This window comes from Arvicola amphibius, chromosome 11 (genome assembly GCF_903992535.2).
Source record: "Arvicola amphibius chromosome 11, mArvAmp1.2, whole genome shotgun sequence".
Taxonomy (NCBI): Eukaryota; Metazoa; Chordata; class Mammalia; order Rodentia; family Cricetidae; genus Arvicola; species Arvicola amphibius.
Genome location: NC_052057.2, coordinates 81897452 through 81912127, shown reverse-complemented (window position 1 = coordinate 81912127; position 14676 = coordinate 81897452). Strand labels below are relative to the sequence as shown.

Sequence of the window (14676 nt, the reverse complement as noted above, 5' to 3'; positions counted from 1 at the left end):
TGGGAGGTGAAGCCAGGATGATCCCCCAGGGGCTTGCTGACCAGTAAGTCTATCTGGAATGGAGAACACCGAGCTTTGCTGAGAGACACTGCTTCAAAAGGTAGGGTGGAGAGCACAGCAAAATACAAATTTAAAGATGGAGTTCTCTAAATTTTAATCAAAGCTAGGTACTTGAGAAGACAAATATATTTATCTGCTGGTTGTATTGTCTAGACTAATATATTTACATGGAAAGGAAGTAAAATATTCTTTACTAATAATACTATGTACCAAAATATTTTATTACTGTGTGATTTGCCCACTGATTTAGTGGGGAACGTGGTGGATGTGAATGAAAAGTGGCAGCAGTTGTCGAAGGATGACAGCTCAGAGAGGCCGTGTTATCCTGTTTTCCACCATTTTATTCCCAGCCATAGATATTCCTTTGTCTGAGTGTATATTCCCTTAAGAAAAATAACAGGCTCTAGAACACATGAACTCAATTCCATGGCGTTTGCAATATCCCAATGGATTCATTTTGGGAAAACAAAACTCCAACTGATGTAGTAGCGAAGCCCATGTTTCTCCAAAAAACAAACAAACAAAAATGACTTCATTCTTGGCCCAAGTAGAAGTCCGACTCATTGTTCAAAGTGGATTGGTCATAGTTTGTAACATCCCGACAAAAGAAATGTGTCTTGTCCCCTCTGCAAGGACATTTGAAGGTTGCTGGACCTGAACTGGCTTCCTACACACTGAAGGATTACTGAGACAGCTTTTAGCCGGGCTTTGATGCGGTTCGCCACCTCCTCCCGGAGGCCACGCCCAGCCGAGGGCGCCGAGCATGACCGCCACGCCTCCGCTCGCGATTTTGCGCTCGCGCGGGTGTCTTGGCCCTCGGCGCGGCCCGTCCCTGGGCGCCTGCGGCGAGCTGAGGGCTGACGTGTCTGCCGTTTCCCGTGTCGGCGCGAGCGAGACAGTGATGGCGGACGCCTGGGAGGAGATCCGGCGGCTGGCGGCTGACTTCCAGCGGGCGCAGTTTGCGGAGGCGGCGCAGAGGTGCTGGTCCCCTCCGGTCTGGAGCCGGCTTAGGCCCGGGACGCTGCCCCACTCCCGCTCCGGCCGCCGGGCGTCGGCGGGACCCCGGGGACCGGCTGCTGTGGCTGCCGGTAGAGGCGCTCGCAGCCCGGCCTAGACTCCAGGGCGGTGCGCAGCAAGTAGCCAGTCCCTCCTTAAATCCCTTCTTATCCGCGGGCGCAGATCTAAGCCGCCCTCTGTCAGTTTTAGGGACTCCCGGTCCCTGACTTTTCTGTATTCCGTGAACCCTTGGAGGAGTGACCAGAACACCCTGACTCCGCGTCCAGGATTACAGATCGCATATATAATGCGAACAGATTTTTTTTTTTCTCCTTGTAAACGTGTTCTTGTAGTATTTTATTACTACGGGACCTACAGACACTAGCCCTTTGCTGCTGTTTATAGCATTGAGAGCTACAAACACATTCATTCACACACCAAACAAGCAACAGCAAACCCCAAGAAAACAAAATCTAGGACACGATAAACCGTGTGAGTAACTGACAGTAGTGACTGGTTTTGCTAAGTCAGATGACCTATCTGTACACCATCTGTACAGTAAGACCAACATGCTGTGCTTTTTGGAAAAGTTCGTTCCATCTGAAAATCAAAGGCGTAGCTGGTGTTTTCTTTCTTACCTTGTATGTCCACAGTTTTGATAGTTGAGGACCGGACTAGAAGAGAACACTGTTAGAATCATAGTACAATGATGTGTCTGGATTAAGTAAATAATTCAAGTGAACGCAAAGTGGCTTACTCTTCAAGTTTCCTTTTTAAATTACTTAATGCCGCTGTACTGATAAAGGACAGATCTTGTAATGTAGAAGTTGCTCAGAATTTTGTGTTCAAACCCTTTTTTTGTGGGTTTGAATATCAGCCATACTCTTAAACTTCTGGTTTCTCGCAGGTTGTCAGAGCGGAACTGCATTGAGATTGTGAATAAGCTGATCTCTCAGAAACAGCTAGACGTAGTCCATACGCTTGATGGGAAGGAATACATCACTCCAGCCCAGATCAGCAAAGAGATGAAAGAGGAGCTCCATGTCCGAGGGGGTAAGTAATTCCTTAGTGTTGTGGATGTTTTTCTTTTTACTGGATGTTTGGGAAATACATTAGAATTGTAAGTAAATAATCATATGGAGGTTATAGGGCACTCCTCAGTTGTTCCCTTTTCTCCCCACTTTGTGTTGGGAATCAAACTTGGGCACATGCTGGCAAATGCTACCACTGAGCTGTGACCCTTCCTGGCCGGTAACTCAATCAGCCTTCCTAGGATCACCCAAAGGTGATCTTGATTTTTACCATTTAAGGAATACCATGGTTTGGTTGCATTGAATTAAATGTACTCTATATGCAGGGTTTTTCTTTTCATACTAATTTACGTCATGAACCAAGGGTGGGTACCTAGCTGTCAACTGTATCTGAGGAATAGAGATTTTGTAAGATTGTAAGTTCTTAGATGTTAATGCTAAATTCTTTAAAAACTTTGTAAACCTATAAACTATGATCTGAGGTCCATCATATTATATGAAATGCAGTTACTGCCAGCAGACACAGAATACTGTTTTCTTTGTATTTTTAAAATTTGAACTATGATTTAAGCAGATTGAGCACAGTTGGATGTCAACCCAACCAACTCTTCATTGGATACTGTTAGGGTGTAGTCTTGGTGTTTTGTTTCCTGTCTTCCTGCAATAGTTCTAATAAAATACAAGCTGTGGTTTGGAATGTTTAACACATTCTCTCTTGCTGGTATAAAAACACCCACTTTCCAATTTCAAAGAATGGCTCTTTCATCTAAATTTATTGTAGATTTTTTTCATTGGTCATTTTAGATGAACTGAATTGTGTGGGGAAGGGAATGGCTCTCCTAGGTTTGTCCACCTTGTATTGGTTGATGTTCATAATTGGATCTGATGTGATAAAAACATCTTTGAAACAGTATTGCCTATGGTTTTAACCATAAAGATTGGTCAACTAGTAATTTATATCTCAATGTATCAGTTATTGTGCTCCAATGCTCTTTGTAGAAGGACTTGGACTGATCAACACTGTATCTGTTAGAATTATGCTGTTCAGCTATACTTCCAAGTAATTTAAATGCCTGTCTTTTGTTCAAAGGTCGAGTAAACATTGTTGACTTACAACAGGTAAATTTGTAAAAATTTTGCTTTGATTTCTTAAAAGTTTCTTAATATCTAATACTATGGGTTTGTTTGGTTCCTCTCTAAGTATTCACTAGTACTGGTGTTGTGTGGTGTGATATTTGTGAAGAAATAGTTGTAAAACCTTGGCTAATGGCTTGAATTGATTTACTACATTTTAGTTCTTGGGTTTTGTTTTTTCTTTTCGTTTTTGTTTTGTCTTTGTTTTTGTTTGTTTGTTTTTGAGGCACTGTTTCTCTACAAATAGCCCTAGCTGTCCTGGAACTAGCTCTTATAGAGATCCACTTGCCTCTGCCTCCCAAGCGCTGGGATTGAAGGTATGCTCCACCACTGCCCAGCTTCATTCTTGTTTGAATACATTCTTTACAGATAAAACTCAATAGTTATTACTTTATAAAATTGTAAGGTTTGTGTAATTTTGGGTAAAACATAATTTAGTTTTTCATATTTATATATTTTAATATATAGAGAATAATAAATAGTTTAAAAAGGAAAGAAAAATATTTTAAAAATATTAAAAAGTATATATAATCTAAATACTAGAAAATTTTATATGAAAGGATGTGTTTTATGAGTTCACTGCTTAATACAAGGTTTCCAGGAAAAAATGTAATTCATCAGAATTCAAAAGTAAATAAATAAGCAATGGGACTTCCTTTCTTCCTTTCCTCCTTCCCTCCCTCCCTCCCTCACTCCCCCCTCTTCTTTTTCCTCCCCCACCCTCTTCTCTTTCTCTTTCTTCTGTAATTAGCAGTATTTGTCTTATTCTGTCGTCCTGTCTTGCCTAGAACTGTCTATGTAGACAACACCAGCCTTGTGACTATCCTTCCACATGTTCAGATTATAGGTGTTTGCCACTATACTTAGCTATCAATGTTTTAAAGCAATTCATCTAAGAGTGAGTATAAAAGTATAACTCTTAATGTATAATCTTAAATTTAACAAGTAGTGTAAACTTTATTTAATTTCTATCTAATTCTAGGTCATTAATGTGGACCTGACTCATATTGAAAATAGAATCAGTGACATTATTAAATCAGAGAAGCATGTCCAAATTGTATTGGGTCAACTGATAGACGAGTAAGTAAAATGTTTAGAAGTTCTCTCTTCCTTCTTTCAATTAGCCTTTAAGTTTAGGTCAGTGACGGCCAGTTAGGCTTTTTGTTTAAGCTCATGTAATACGATATAAAAATCATTTTATTATAAAAGTCATTTCATTTTAAAATAAGTACTAGTTATGGGGAATACATTTTCATAAATAGTCTAAATCTTGATCTTTTTCCTATTAAGGCAATATAAAAACATAGCTTTTATTACTTGTCATGAATTAACTGAACTCAAAGCCAATGTCTTTTAAAAATATTAAAGTGAAATGACTATAAAATTTCTATTGGCAAAGGGAAAAAAAAACCTGCCATTTGATTAACCATACATTTAATTGCATTCATGAGGACAGAATTAGCTTTAGAATCTGAACAGTGACTGATGTTCATTCGCATTCTGCTCATTACTCCAAGAAAAACATGATGGGAAATTGCAGAAGGAAAACACATTATAGTTTTTAAAACTCTTTTCTTCAATATTAGGAACTATCTGGATCGGTTATCAGAAGAGGTAAATGATAAATTGCAAGAAAGTGGTCAAGTAACCATCTCAGATCTGTGTAAAACCTATGACCTTCCTGGGGATTTTCTGACACAGGTACTTTCTCCCCCTAAAAGTGTGAAGAATGTCAAAGAGTCAGTGGGGAACTGGATCAGGTGGTTTTACATAAGGTACAGTGGATACCTCTCACAGCCATGGATTTCGTGTGTCCCATCTATGTCTCTAGAGAGACTTGTTGAAAATAATTACAACTATCCCACGCCCCAAGACACTGAAGAGTAGTTAATGAATGCATTTTAGGACTGTCCTGATGCTACAGGAGGGCGTGTTCCACAAGTGCATGGATTTGCCTAGTGCTTATAATATCCACTGTAGAAACTAACCAAGATATATGCTGCTTTTCTATAATCGGTAAATATTATAATGTAGAGGGAGCAAATATAAGGGCTGCTGCTGAATGCTTTGCAGTGAAAAACACTTCCAGCAAAGGTTTTTCCTATGAAAACGTCAGTAGAACCATCCTTTTCTTGCCATCCATTTTCCTCCTCTAAACTGATAGGACAGAAAAATAAGACTGTCACATATTCTCTAACTTTAGGCCTTTGTGTTGATACTAAATTCAGATCATGACCATAGTGTAATAATGGTGTTACCTAAAAACTGAAGCAATGTGTTATCTGTAGTTTGTTATCTTATAATCATAGATGCTGGTGAGATACAGTAAAAACCCATAGGCTTTAGTGTTCAACAGACCTGGAATTGAATTTGAATTGGTGCCACTTCTTAGTCAACCAGACATTAAGAACATGTTTTTCTCTGTATGGTGTTTCAAATATCATATCTTTTGAGAAGGAATAGCTATGTCCTTTTCATGAGTATCAATGAGCTAATGAAAAGATAGCACAATGGTGCCACTCTAGAAACAGTAGTTTGATTTTAGTTTATTGAAACAAGGAAACAGCTGAATCTCATTTTAACTATTGTCTTATTGCTTTGATTAGACACCATGACCAAAGCAACTCATATAAAAGAAAGCATTTAATTGGGGACTTACTTAACAGTTTCAGAGGGTTAGTCCAAAGTCATTGTGACAGGAAGCTTGGCAATAGGCAGACATGAGACTGAGTGCTTACTCCTGATCCACAGATAGCCAGTCAGAAAGACAGGGACCCTGGCCTGGCATGGGCTTTTGAATTCCAAGCCACCCACAGGGATACACCTCCTCCAACAAGGCCACACCTCCTAATCCTTCCCAAATAGTTCCTTTAACTAGAGACCAAGTTCAAGTATGTGAGCCTATGCTGGTCCGCGGTGCCTTTTCATTCAAACCTCCACAATGACCTTTCGTCTTCAGAAATCTGACTTGAGAAAGTTACCAAACCATAAGTACATGAAACTAATTTGTTTTATAGATTTGTTCAAGCATATTAATAGAAGAAGCTTTTCTAGTATTTAAAACACAATTTAGAGATAATAGATGTTTAACAAAGCACTTTAGGGGTCTAAGTCCTGTTTTTACCTGAGAAACTATAAATCATCGAAAGTTAAACTTAAAAGAAATAAAAGGCTCTGACCAATGATTTTCTGTGCAACTGTACTTCTGGGTACTTCAGAGTTTTCAGCTCTGTCTTCTGAACATCACAAGCATGTTTCTAAAAGCTTACATGTAAAACTATTAAACAAACCAATGAATACATCTGCTTTTGGGGGAATATGAAATATGTCCAGACCTATTTCATATGTACTTGTACACATGTGGTATAGCTGAGAAAAAATAAGTTTGAAAACCAGTCAAGTAACCAGAAGTCTGCCAGTTTAAATCTGGAAAAAATTCTTGTTACTGTTGGAGAATATCAACTTCCAGATCTTATGATTCCCTTAGCTGCCAAATCTTGGAATGACATTTACTCCTGTTAGTGTCCAAAGGTCCAAGTAGAGGCTTCTCTGAGACCCATCTTCTTATTTGTATGTTGAAATCACTTATATCTAGAAAACTGGATAATCAATTATTTTTATTTTCCATTAGAAATAAGTATTGTAAGCAGGGGCTATTACAGTTAATCCTTTATCAATTAACTAATAATAATAATTGCTATTAGTATAGGTAATCATTTAACCATTTGGTATGTTTCTGGACTCTGCTTTGAGACAATGAAGCTTTCTAGATACCACTACTTCATCATTTTAGTTTATTATGATATAGTTTACACAGTTGAACTTTGTCACAGCACATAGCATAAATTAAGTAGGAATATACAAACACATACTTTAATTTTGTTATTGCAAATTAACAAAAATGGATGCCTTATTCCCAGGCACTAACTCAGCGACTTGGTCGAATTATCAATGGCCACATTGACCTTGACAACAGAGGGGTGATTTTCACTGAGGCCTTTGTGGCTCGTCATAAAGCACGCATCCGTGGGCTCTTCAGTGCTATCACCCGGTAAGCGTGTTTTAAGTACGTATATATGGATATACTTATATGCTTCTTGAATACGATTTGTATTTTTTATCAAGTAATTGAATCTGTTTAAAACAAAATCTCATTAAATATCCCAGTGTATGAAATAGGTAGAAAGAGAGCTCTGAAATGGTACTGTAAAGCCTCCAGGGTCCCCAGACCCCGCTCCCTCCACTCACATCACCTTCCTTTTCCTGCTCCTACAACTCTTGTACTTTTACAGAAAACGGTGTTAAAATCTGATGCTAACATCACTGTATGAAAAATCACCCAGAAATCATGGAAAGATCATGCAGTTATTAAAATGGGAGAATTTGAGCCCACAAAGGAGCCATGTGATAGCACATAAGTCAGTAACCTAACTTACTTGGAGTTTAGATAGGACTGTTTTTAGAATCCTTTATGCTAAAAGTCCACAGTATTACTTTTGAAAGGTACTCAGAGTCTGTAAAATGTTCAGGTTTATTTAATATAGAATTCAGAAAGCCTACATTCTTGGCTGTTGCCTCACCTGTCACATAGTTTCTCTTGAGTAGCTTCGCGCTTACATCAGTCTTGAGATGTCACTACACCTCTGAGTGGCATATTCCACTCTGTTGACTGAGGTTTCTGTCCTGCCCGGTTCCTGCAATCATTAATTCTCAAAAAAAAATCACATTTATAGACTAATGATAAACTGATTGGCCCATTAGCTTGGGCTTCTTATTAACTTATATAACTTATATTAACCCATTATTCTTATCTATTTAGCCACATAGCACAGTACCTTTTTCAGTGGGGCAATCACAACTTCCTTCTCCTGTGGTTGGGACAGGACTGGGGAGGAATGGGCTTCCTCCTTCCCAGAATTCTCCTGTTCTCATTGACCTGCCTCTGCTTCCCATCTGGTTGTCTCGCCTATACTCCCTGCCTGGCTACTGGCTGGTCAGCATTTATTTAGAACATAATTGACAGAATATAGACAATTGTCCCGCACCACCACTCTGTCTGATACCCTGCTCATTCTTTCTTTTTAAGGTCTCTTAAGACTGATGTCTGTATTCACTGCCCATATTCTTACCCTCTCTCACTTCTCAAGCCATTTGTCTGGTTTTTGCCATTTATATTGTCAGTATCACTAATCTGATATCTATTTGCTATCCTTATTTGTCTTTGCATCAGCATTGAGCAGCAGACGTTCCTTTTAAATAGGGCAGCTGGAGTGATTTCTTTTTCATAGTTTGACATACAGTATGTATTTATTGAGTATTGAACACATGCAAGGTACAAGGAGTACAAAAGGCTGAGCAGTTTCAAGAGGAAGCTTATTCAGTTGGAACAATGTTCATTCTTTTTCATTCTTAAATAATCTGGAATTTATAAGTAAACTACTAGAAAGTTTTTGTATGACCAGTATAGAAGTTGCTCAAATTTTCCCACAAATATTTTAGTCTGTATTTCCTACAAAAGAGCATTATTCTATATAATATAACCCAGAACTCACAGTCAGAAAACTAACATTGATACATACACCCATCTAGTATTCGGATTCACATCGGTATACTGATTGCTTCAGCACTGCCTTTTCTAGCCCCTTCAGGTTCAGTTCAGAACCATGTGTTTCACTTAATTGTATAGTCTTCGGTCACCTTTAATCAGGAACACTTGTTTGGTCTTTTTCTGACTTTTCTGATTTCAATATTGAGAAGGACACATGTTAAGTTCTCATGTCTGTTGTTTGTACCTAGTGTCGTTATTAAGTTGCTCATCATTGACAGGAATTCACAGAAGGGGTGCATTATTCTTGTACTCAATAAATACACACTGTTGTCAAATGATGAAAAAGAAATCACTGCAGCTGCCCTATTTAAAAGGAATGTCTGCTGTTCAATGCTGACGCAAAGACAAATAAAATAATAAATATATAAGAAGGTTATGATAATTACAATAAACAGAGATGACACAATTCACAGCAATTTGGGAGTTTGAGAAAATTTAGGATCAAACAGTTTAATAAAACAAATTGATCCATATGAAATTTTGTCAAATAATTTTATCAAATCTCTCCAAATGCACAGCTTTAAGTATTTCATTCATTCATAAATAAGTATTTCTATTTTACCAAGTGTTTTCAAGAATTTAAAAGAAAAAATATTGTGGCATTATAAGTAATCAGCAAGGCATTAAAAATTGTAATTAGTTAAAAGACTGCATATGTATACAATTCAAATCTTGACTGGAGAATACAGATGCTGGCTTAAAGTAAACAGAAATGAAACCTTACTTTAAAACTATGAGTAATGAAAAGTAAATACAGGACTGTGGAGATGGCTCAGTGGGTAAAGTACATGTTCTGCAAGAATAGGAATCTGAGTGTTTTCGTGTGTTCTCAGCATGATCTTTAAAACCAAACATGGAGGCACCCATCTGGGACCCAAGTACTGTAGAGTGGAGACGGCAGATTCTGGGAGTTTGCTAACTCTAGCTAGATAGGAAGCTCCAAGTTGAGTGAGAAACCGTGTCTCAAAAAATAAACAGGAGCGGAGCAGTGGTGGCAAACGCCTTTAATCTCTACACTCGGGGAGGCAGAGGCAGGTGGATCTGTGAATTCAAGGCCAGCCTGGTCTATAAGAGCAAGTTCCAGGACAGGCTCCAAAGCTGTAGAAAAACCCTGCCTCAAAAAAACAAAATAAATAAATGAATGAATGAATGAATAAATAAATAAATGGGAGACATACATACATACATACATACATACTACACAAAGAAACAAAAAGCATTCAGGTTCAGCTATGTAAATGCTTATGATGGTCTGGGATGTAAATAAGATTGTGGGAGATTGCCAACTATACATGCACAAAGCCGTGGAATGAACTTATAGCACCCCTTATCTCAGTACCACATTCACATACAGTGGTCATATAAAGACATGAATAGATGACATTCATTAAATCTACTTATAATGCTTCAAACTGTTGTAATAGACACTAAATATCTATCAGCTGAGCATTTAAATGAACTGGGATATATCTGTATTATAGAGTGATGTTCATGCCTGAACTACTTCATGCACATTTCATTATTGACAAGCATTCAGTAATATAACAGCATGTCAAAAAAAAAACAGGAACCCGAGACCTCGTATTGAATCAACTCTGTTGAATGTCCAGAAGGTCAAATTTACAGAATCAGGAAACGGATGATTCTTATCTGCAGAATGGCAGCAGTGATTCAGCCGTGATGAAAACATTGTGAAACTGGATTGTTGTGATGGTACACAAGTTTGTAAATTATTAAAATTAAGATCACTGAGTATGCACTTGAAATATAGTAGATGTTAATTATATATAAATCATAACGTACTAAAATAGTTTAGAAAATGTTACATCAAACACAGATGAGTAAAAATAGCATATTAAAATTGATATCTTCGAAATACTTTTGTCAAGAAATATTTCAGATACATTTAAGTACACATATTATCTCACTTTTCTTGAAAAACAGAACCATATGACGCCCCCTTTAGTGTTCTCACATAAAAGGAGGGAAACCACAGTAAGGAATACGATGCTCACCCACGCTCACATGTCTGTGAGTTCTGTGTCATGCATGTAGCCGTGTACTGAAAATACTTGGGAAGAAAATTAGATACGCACTAAACTTTTCAAATAGCATATTGCATTAGAAAATAAGGACATCTAGAACTGTTAAGTGCACAAGTTATAGGGAAATCCCACAGCATTGTACAGTAAGAGGTGTGAGCATCCTTGAATTTCAGTCTGCTGCACAGTAAGGGACAAGGGCAAGCCCAGCATCTCACAAAAAGGAAAATCCTGCTGGAATCATAATAGAAGTTGATCTACGTTATGAATAGACTCATTCTTGCTATCTGGGTGGCACAAGCCTGATCAGGTATTTAAGAGTTGATATAACTTTGCCATCATTTTTTCTTTAATTGATGTTTTCTTTTAATAATCTCCAGTTTGTTGGGGTTTTTTTAGTCTTATACAATTCTATAGTGAACTAGTTTCAATGTTTTTCTTTTAATTTCCCATAAAGGCCTACAGCAGTGAATTCTTTGATTTCAAAATATGGATTTCAGGAACAGCTTCTTTACTGTGAGTTTTATTTCAATTTGTTTTATTTGGGTTGTGGATGTAACTCAGTAATATAGTGTTTTTTTGAGAATACATAAGTACCTGGCTTTCATCTCCAATGATAATAAAGAGAAAGTTCCACATAGTTCTCTTCAAGGGCATGCATTTTTTAATGACCCAAGGATTTCTCTGTGGGTTCTACCTCTAACAAGTTCCATGAGCCCCAGTATCACCTCAGTGAGACCAAGAAGACATTCAGCATCCAGGGTATAGCATTGCTGTATGGACTGTTGATGAAACAAAGTCATTGATTTTTTCTTTTTCTTCTTTTTCTAAAGTTTATTATGTCTTTTACTTTTGTACATTATAATATAACCATGTCATTTCTCACTTCCCTTTCTTTGCTTCTAACTTCCCATCCATCCCTCCTTGTTCTCGTCCAAATTCTTGACCTCTTTTTTCATTAATGGTTATTGTTGTTTTTGGTGGTGGTAGTGGTGGTGGTGGTGGTGATGGTGGTTATGGTAGTATGTGGATATGCATAACTTTTTTATTGGATAACTAATTGGGGTGCTGTTCCCTGGGGAAGACTTTCTCCTGCACTCAGCATTTCTAAGTTGCCTATAGTTCTGTGTGTTAATGTTGAGGCCTCCTAGGGATTTTTTTCTCCCCTCCACATTAGCATGTTTGTTATTATAGGCAGCCATGTTGGTGAGATTTTGTCATTCCTAGGAGATGCAGTTTCACAGTAAATTCCATTGCTCTGACTCCTGTAATCTTTCCACTGTCTTTTTCATGGTGGTCCCTGAGCCTTAGGTGCAAGAGTTGGATTATATGTGGATCCATTGTGACTGGACTCCACAGCTCTGCATTTTGATTGGTTGTGGTTTTCTGTAGTGATCTCAGTGTGTTACAGAAAGAAGTTTCCTTGAAAGCGGATGAGGACTACACTGTGGGCATAAGGACAGATATTTAGAATGACGTTAGAGATTATGCTTGTTTAGTAAAGTGGTGTTTGTTGGCTCTTCTCCAAGGTCCATGACTCCACCAGCCTCAGGCACCATTACCATATGAGGCATGATTTCCCTCTTGTTGAACATTCCTAAAGTCCAGTTAGCTTGCAGATTGGCCCTAGACTTAGGAAGATGGTAGTGGTAATAATGAAATTTGTGCCCAGTGTGTATTGAGTGCTTGTGATAATTTCAGCTAAGGGTAGCATTTATTTGAATACTGTACCTTTATGAGATGGGTATTGTTATTGTACCCATTTCACAAATAAGAAAATCAAGATACTAAGTAAATTATTTGCCCAGGGTTTTATAGTTAGTAGATGGCAGAGTTGAGGTTTGTCCTTGACCACTGGAGCCACAGAGTCCATCATCGGAGCTGTGGCATTTTACTTCTGCATTAGGAACGGCTGATGCCCTGCTTCAGTTAATCAGAAATGGAGAGTGACCACACTGCTGTATCTAATATGTCCTGGTGTTTGCTTCTTCTAGTTATTAGAAATTGAATGTATAATGCTAGTGATTGATTATTATCTATAAAGTAAAAATCAAGTTATACTTTTACATCAAATTATTAAATGATGGGGTGATGATTTTTTAATCAAGTTTTTAAGTTAACATGCAAAATAATGGGTCTTATAGCATTTTCATACATATATGTCATATTTTGTTCTTGTCTTTCATCTCCATTTCTACCACTCTCTCTTACTGGTTCCCTCCTCCCTGAAAGAGTTCCCTCCCTTTTGTTTTAATGTCGCGTGTATTGCATTGCCCCCTCTTTTCCAACTCTTCCCACTCTCTTACAATGCTTCCTTCTCTTCAGTGGCCTCCATTTCTGACAAAGATGTTGAGTTTTTCTCAAAATTACTCAATGTGTAAATATTATCTGGTTCGAGTTACACTGGTTTCTAAATTTTTCCTGAGTTACAGGCTGAGTAGTCTCATAAAATAAATACTAGGCATGTTTTTTAAATGTAATTTCATGTATGGTGTTTAAATTGTAATATATCTTGAAGAAGCATCACGTTTAGGGAGACTGATTGTAAAGTATTGGCCTTCAAAGCCTTGTCCCCCCGTTCTGACCTGTGTGTATTGTGTCTTTGCTTTAAGCTGTGCTCGAGGAACTCGTTGGCACTGGACGTCTGCGAGGCACTGTGGTTGGCGGCAGACAGGATAAAGCAGTGTTTGTCCCTGATATTTATTCCAAGACTCAGAGTGCTTGGGTGGATTCCTTTTTCAGGCAAAATGGTTACCTAGGTAACTATTTTTTTCTTTTTTTTGAAACTTAAATTTCTACCTAACACTGAACTCTTCATAGAAAGCATTGTTCTCCAGAGTCCACATGCATTTTCCTGTGGTTGACTAGGTAGATTGTCATAGTTCCCTTTGACTGCAAAAGTTGTCACTTTCATTTCTGTGGGGCATAGGAACTGAAATTAATTCCATTATCACTGAAATTTAAAACTGCCAAAAGATGGTATGGACAGTTACTAACCTTCAGTTTGTATAAAGGTGTTGTAAAATTTAAGTGTTTTAAACCTCAAAAGCAATTATTGTGTTTAATGTAGTGTGCTTATTCTTTCAAGTTACTTCATTTTAGAAATATGCATTGGCTGGTTTTTCAGTGCTTACTTTTATCAGTTATCTACTGCTCAGAAACAGTATTATTCTAAAGTGTTCTTCTGAGGTTCTGCCCTCATTTCTGTAAAGTAGACTGATTGAAAGCAGTGGCCACGTCCTCTGCTGAATGCAGACCTGATCAAGCTGCAGAGTGGGGCACGCTCTCCTAAGTTTATGAAGAACGGTTTGAATGTATACTCTAGTACAGATCACTCAATCTCTAATAATCTACATACAGTTTCTTCAACCCCAGCCTTAAGCTAGAGCTTTATTACTAGTTTTCTTAATAACTGTAATGCCTTCAGTACCAGTAACTTCTGTAGCTCTGAGTCTATTATGTTAAATTGTCTGCTTTGGAGAATGGTGTGGCTTATTGTACAGTAACAAATTTTAAAAAAATAAAATTCACTCCTTTAACTAAAATAAGCAAAACAGATTGCAGTTTGGGTTTTAATTTGAACAGTTTCCATTCCCTTTACTGCTGTCTTTCGTTGTATTGCTCTATAGTTCAGCTTTCCTTTGACCCTGACTTGTATTCACGGAGCCCTTGAAGCAGGTTTCCTACAGGGATCTTTAGTAATAGACACCTAGGAAAATAACCCCATGTAACTAGCTACACTACGTTTCTTTTCTTTTATTCCTAAGAAAATGCTGGAATACATTACATTCACAGTCAAAGAATG

At 37.8% G+C, this 14676-nt stretch overlaps 1 protein-coding gene across 1 annotated transcript in view; it reads left to right on the top strand.

Annotated features, from left to right (window-relative positions):
• Positions 1 to 884: 884 nt before the first annotated feature.
• Ufl1 (UFM1 specific ligase 1) overlaps positions 885 to 14676 on the top strand; it is a 29762-nt gene continuing 15970 nt past the window's right edge. The window contains exons 1-8 of the mRNA XM_038347297.2: positions 885 to 1038; positions 1964 to 2109; positions 3178 to 3206; positions 4204 to 4301; positions 4808 to 4922; positions 7142 to 7272; positions 11329 to 11387; positions 13484 to 13630. Of these exons, the coding sequence (XP_038203225.1) occupies positions 962 to 1038; positions 1964 to 2109; positions 3178 to 3206; positions 4204 to 4301; positions 4808 to 4922; positions 7142 to 7272; positions 11329 to 11387; positions 13484 to 13630 (802 nt within the window). The 5' untranslated portion in view covers positions 885 to 961. The remainder of the gene's footprint in view (positions 1039 to 1963; positions 2110 to 3177; positions 3207 to 4203; positions 4302 to 4807; positions 4923 to 7141; positions 7273 to 11328; positions 11388 to 13483; positions 13631 to 14676) is intronic.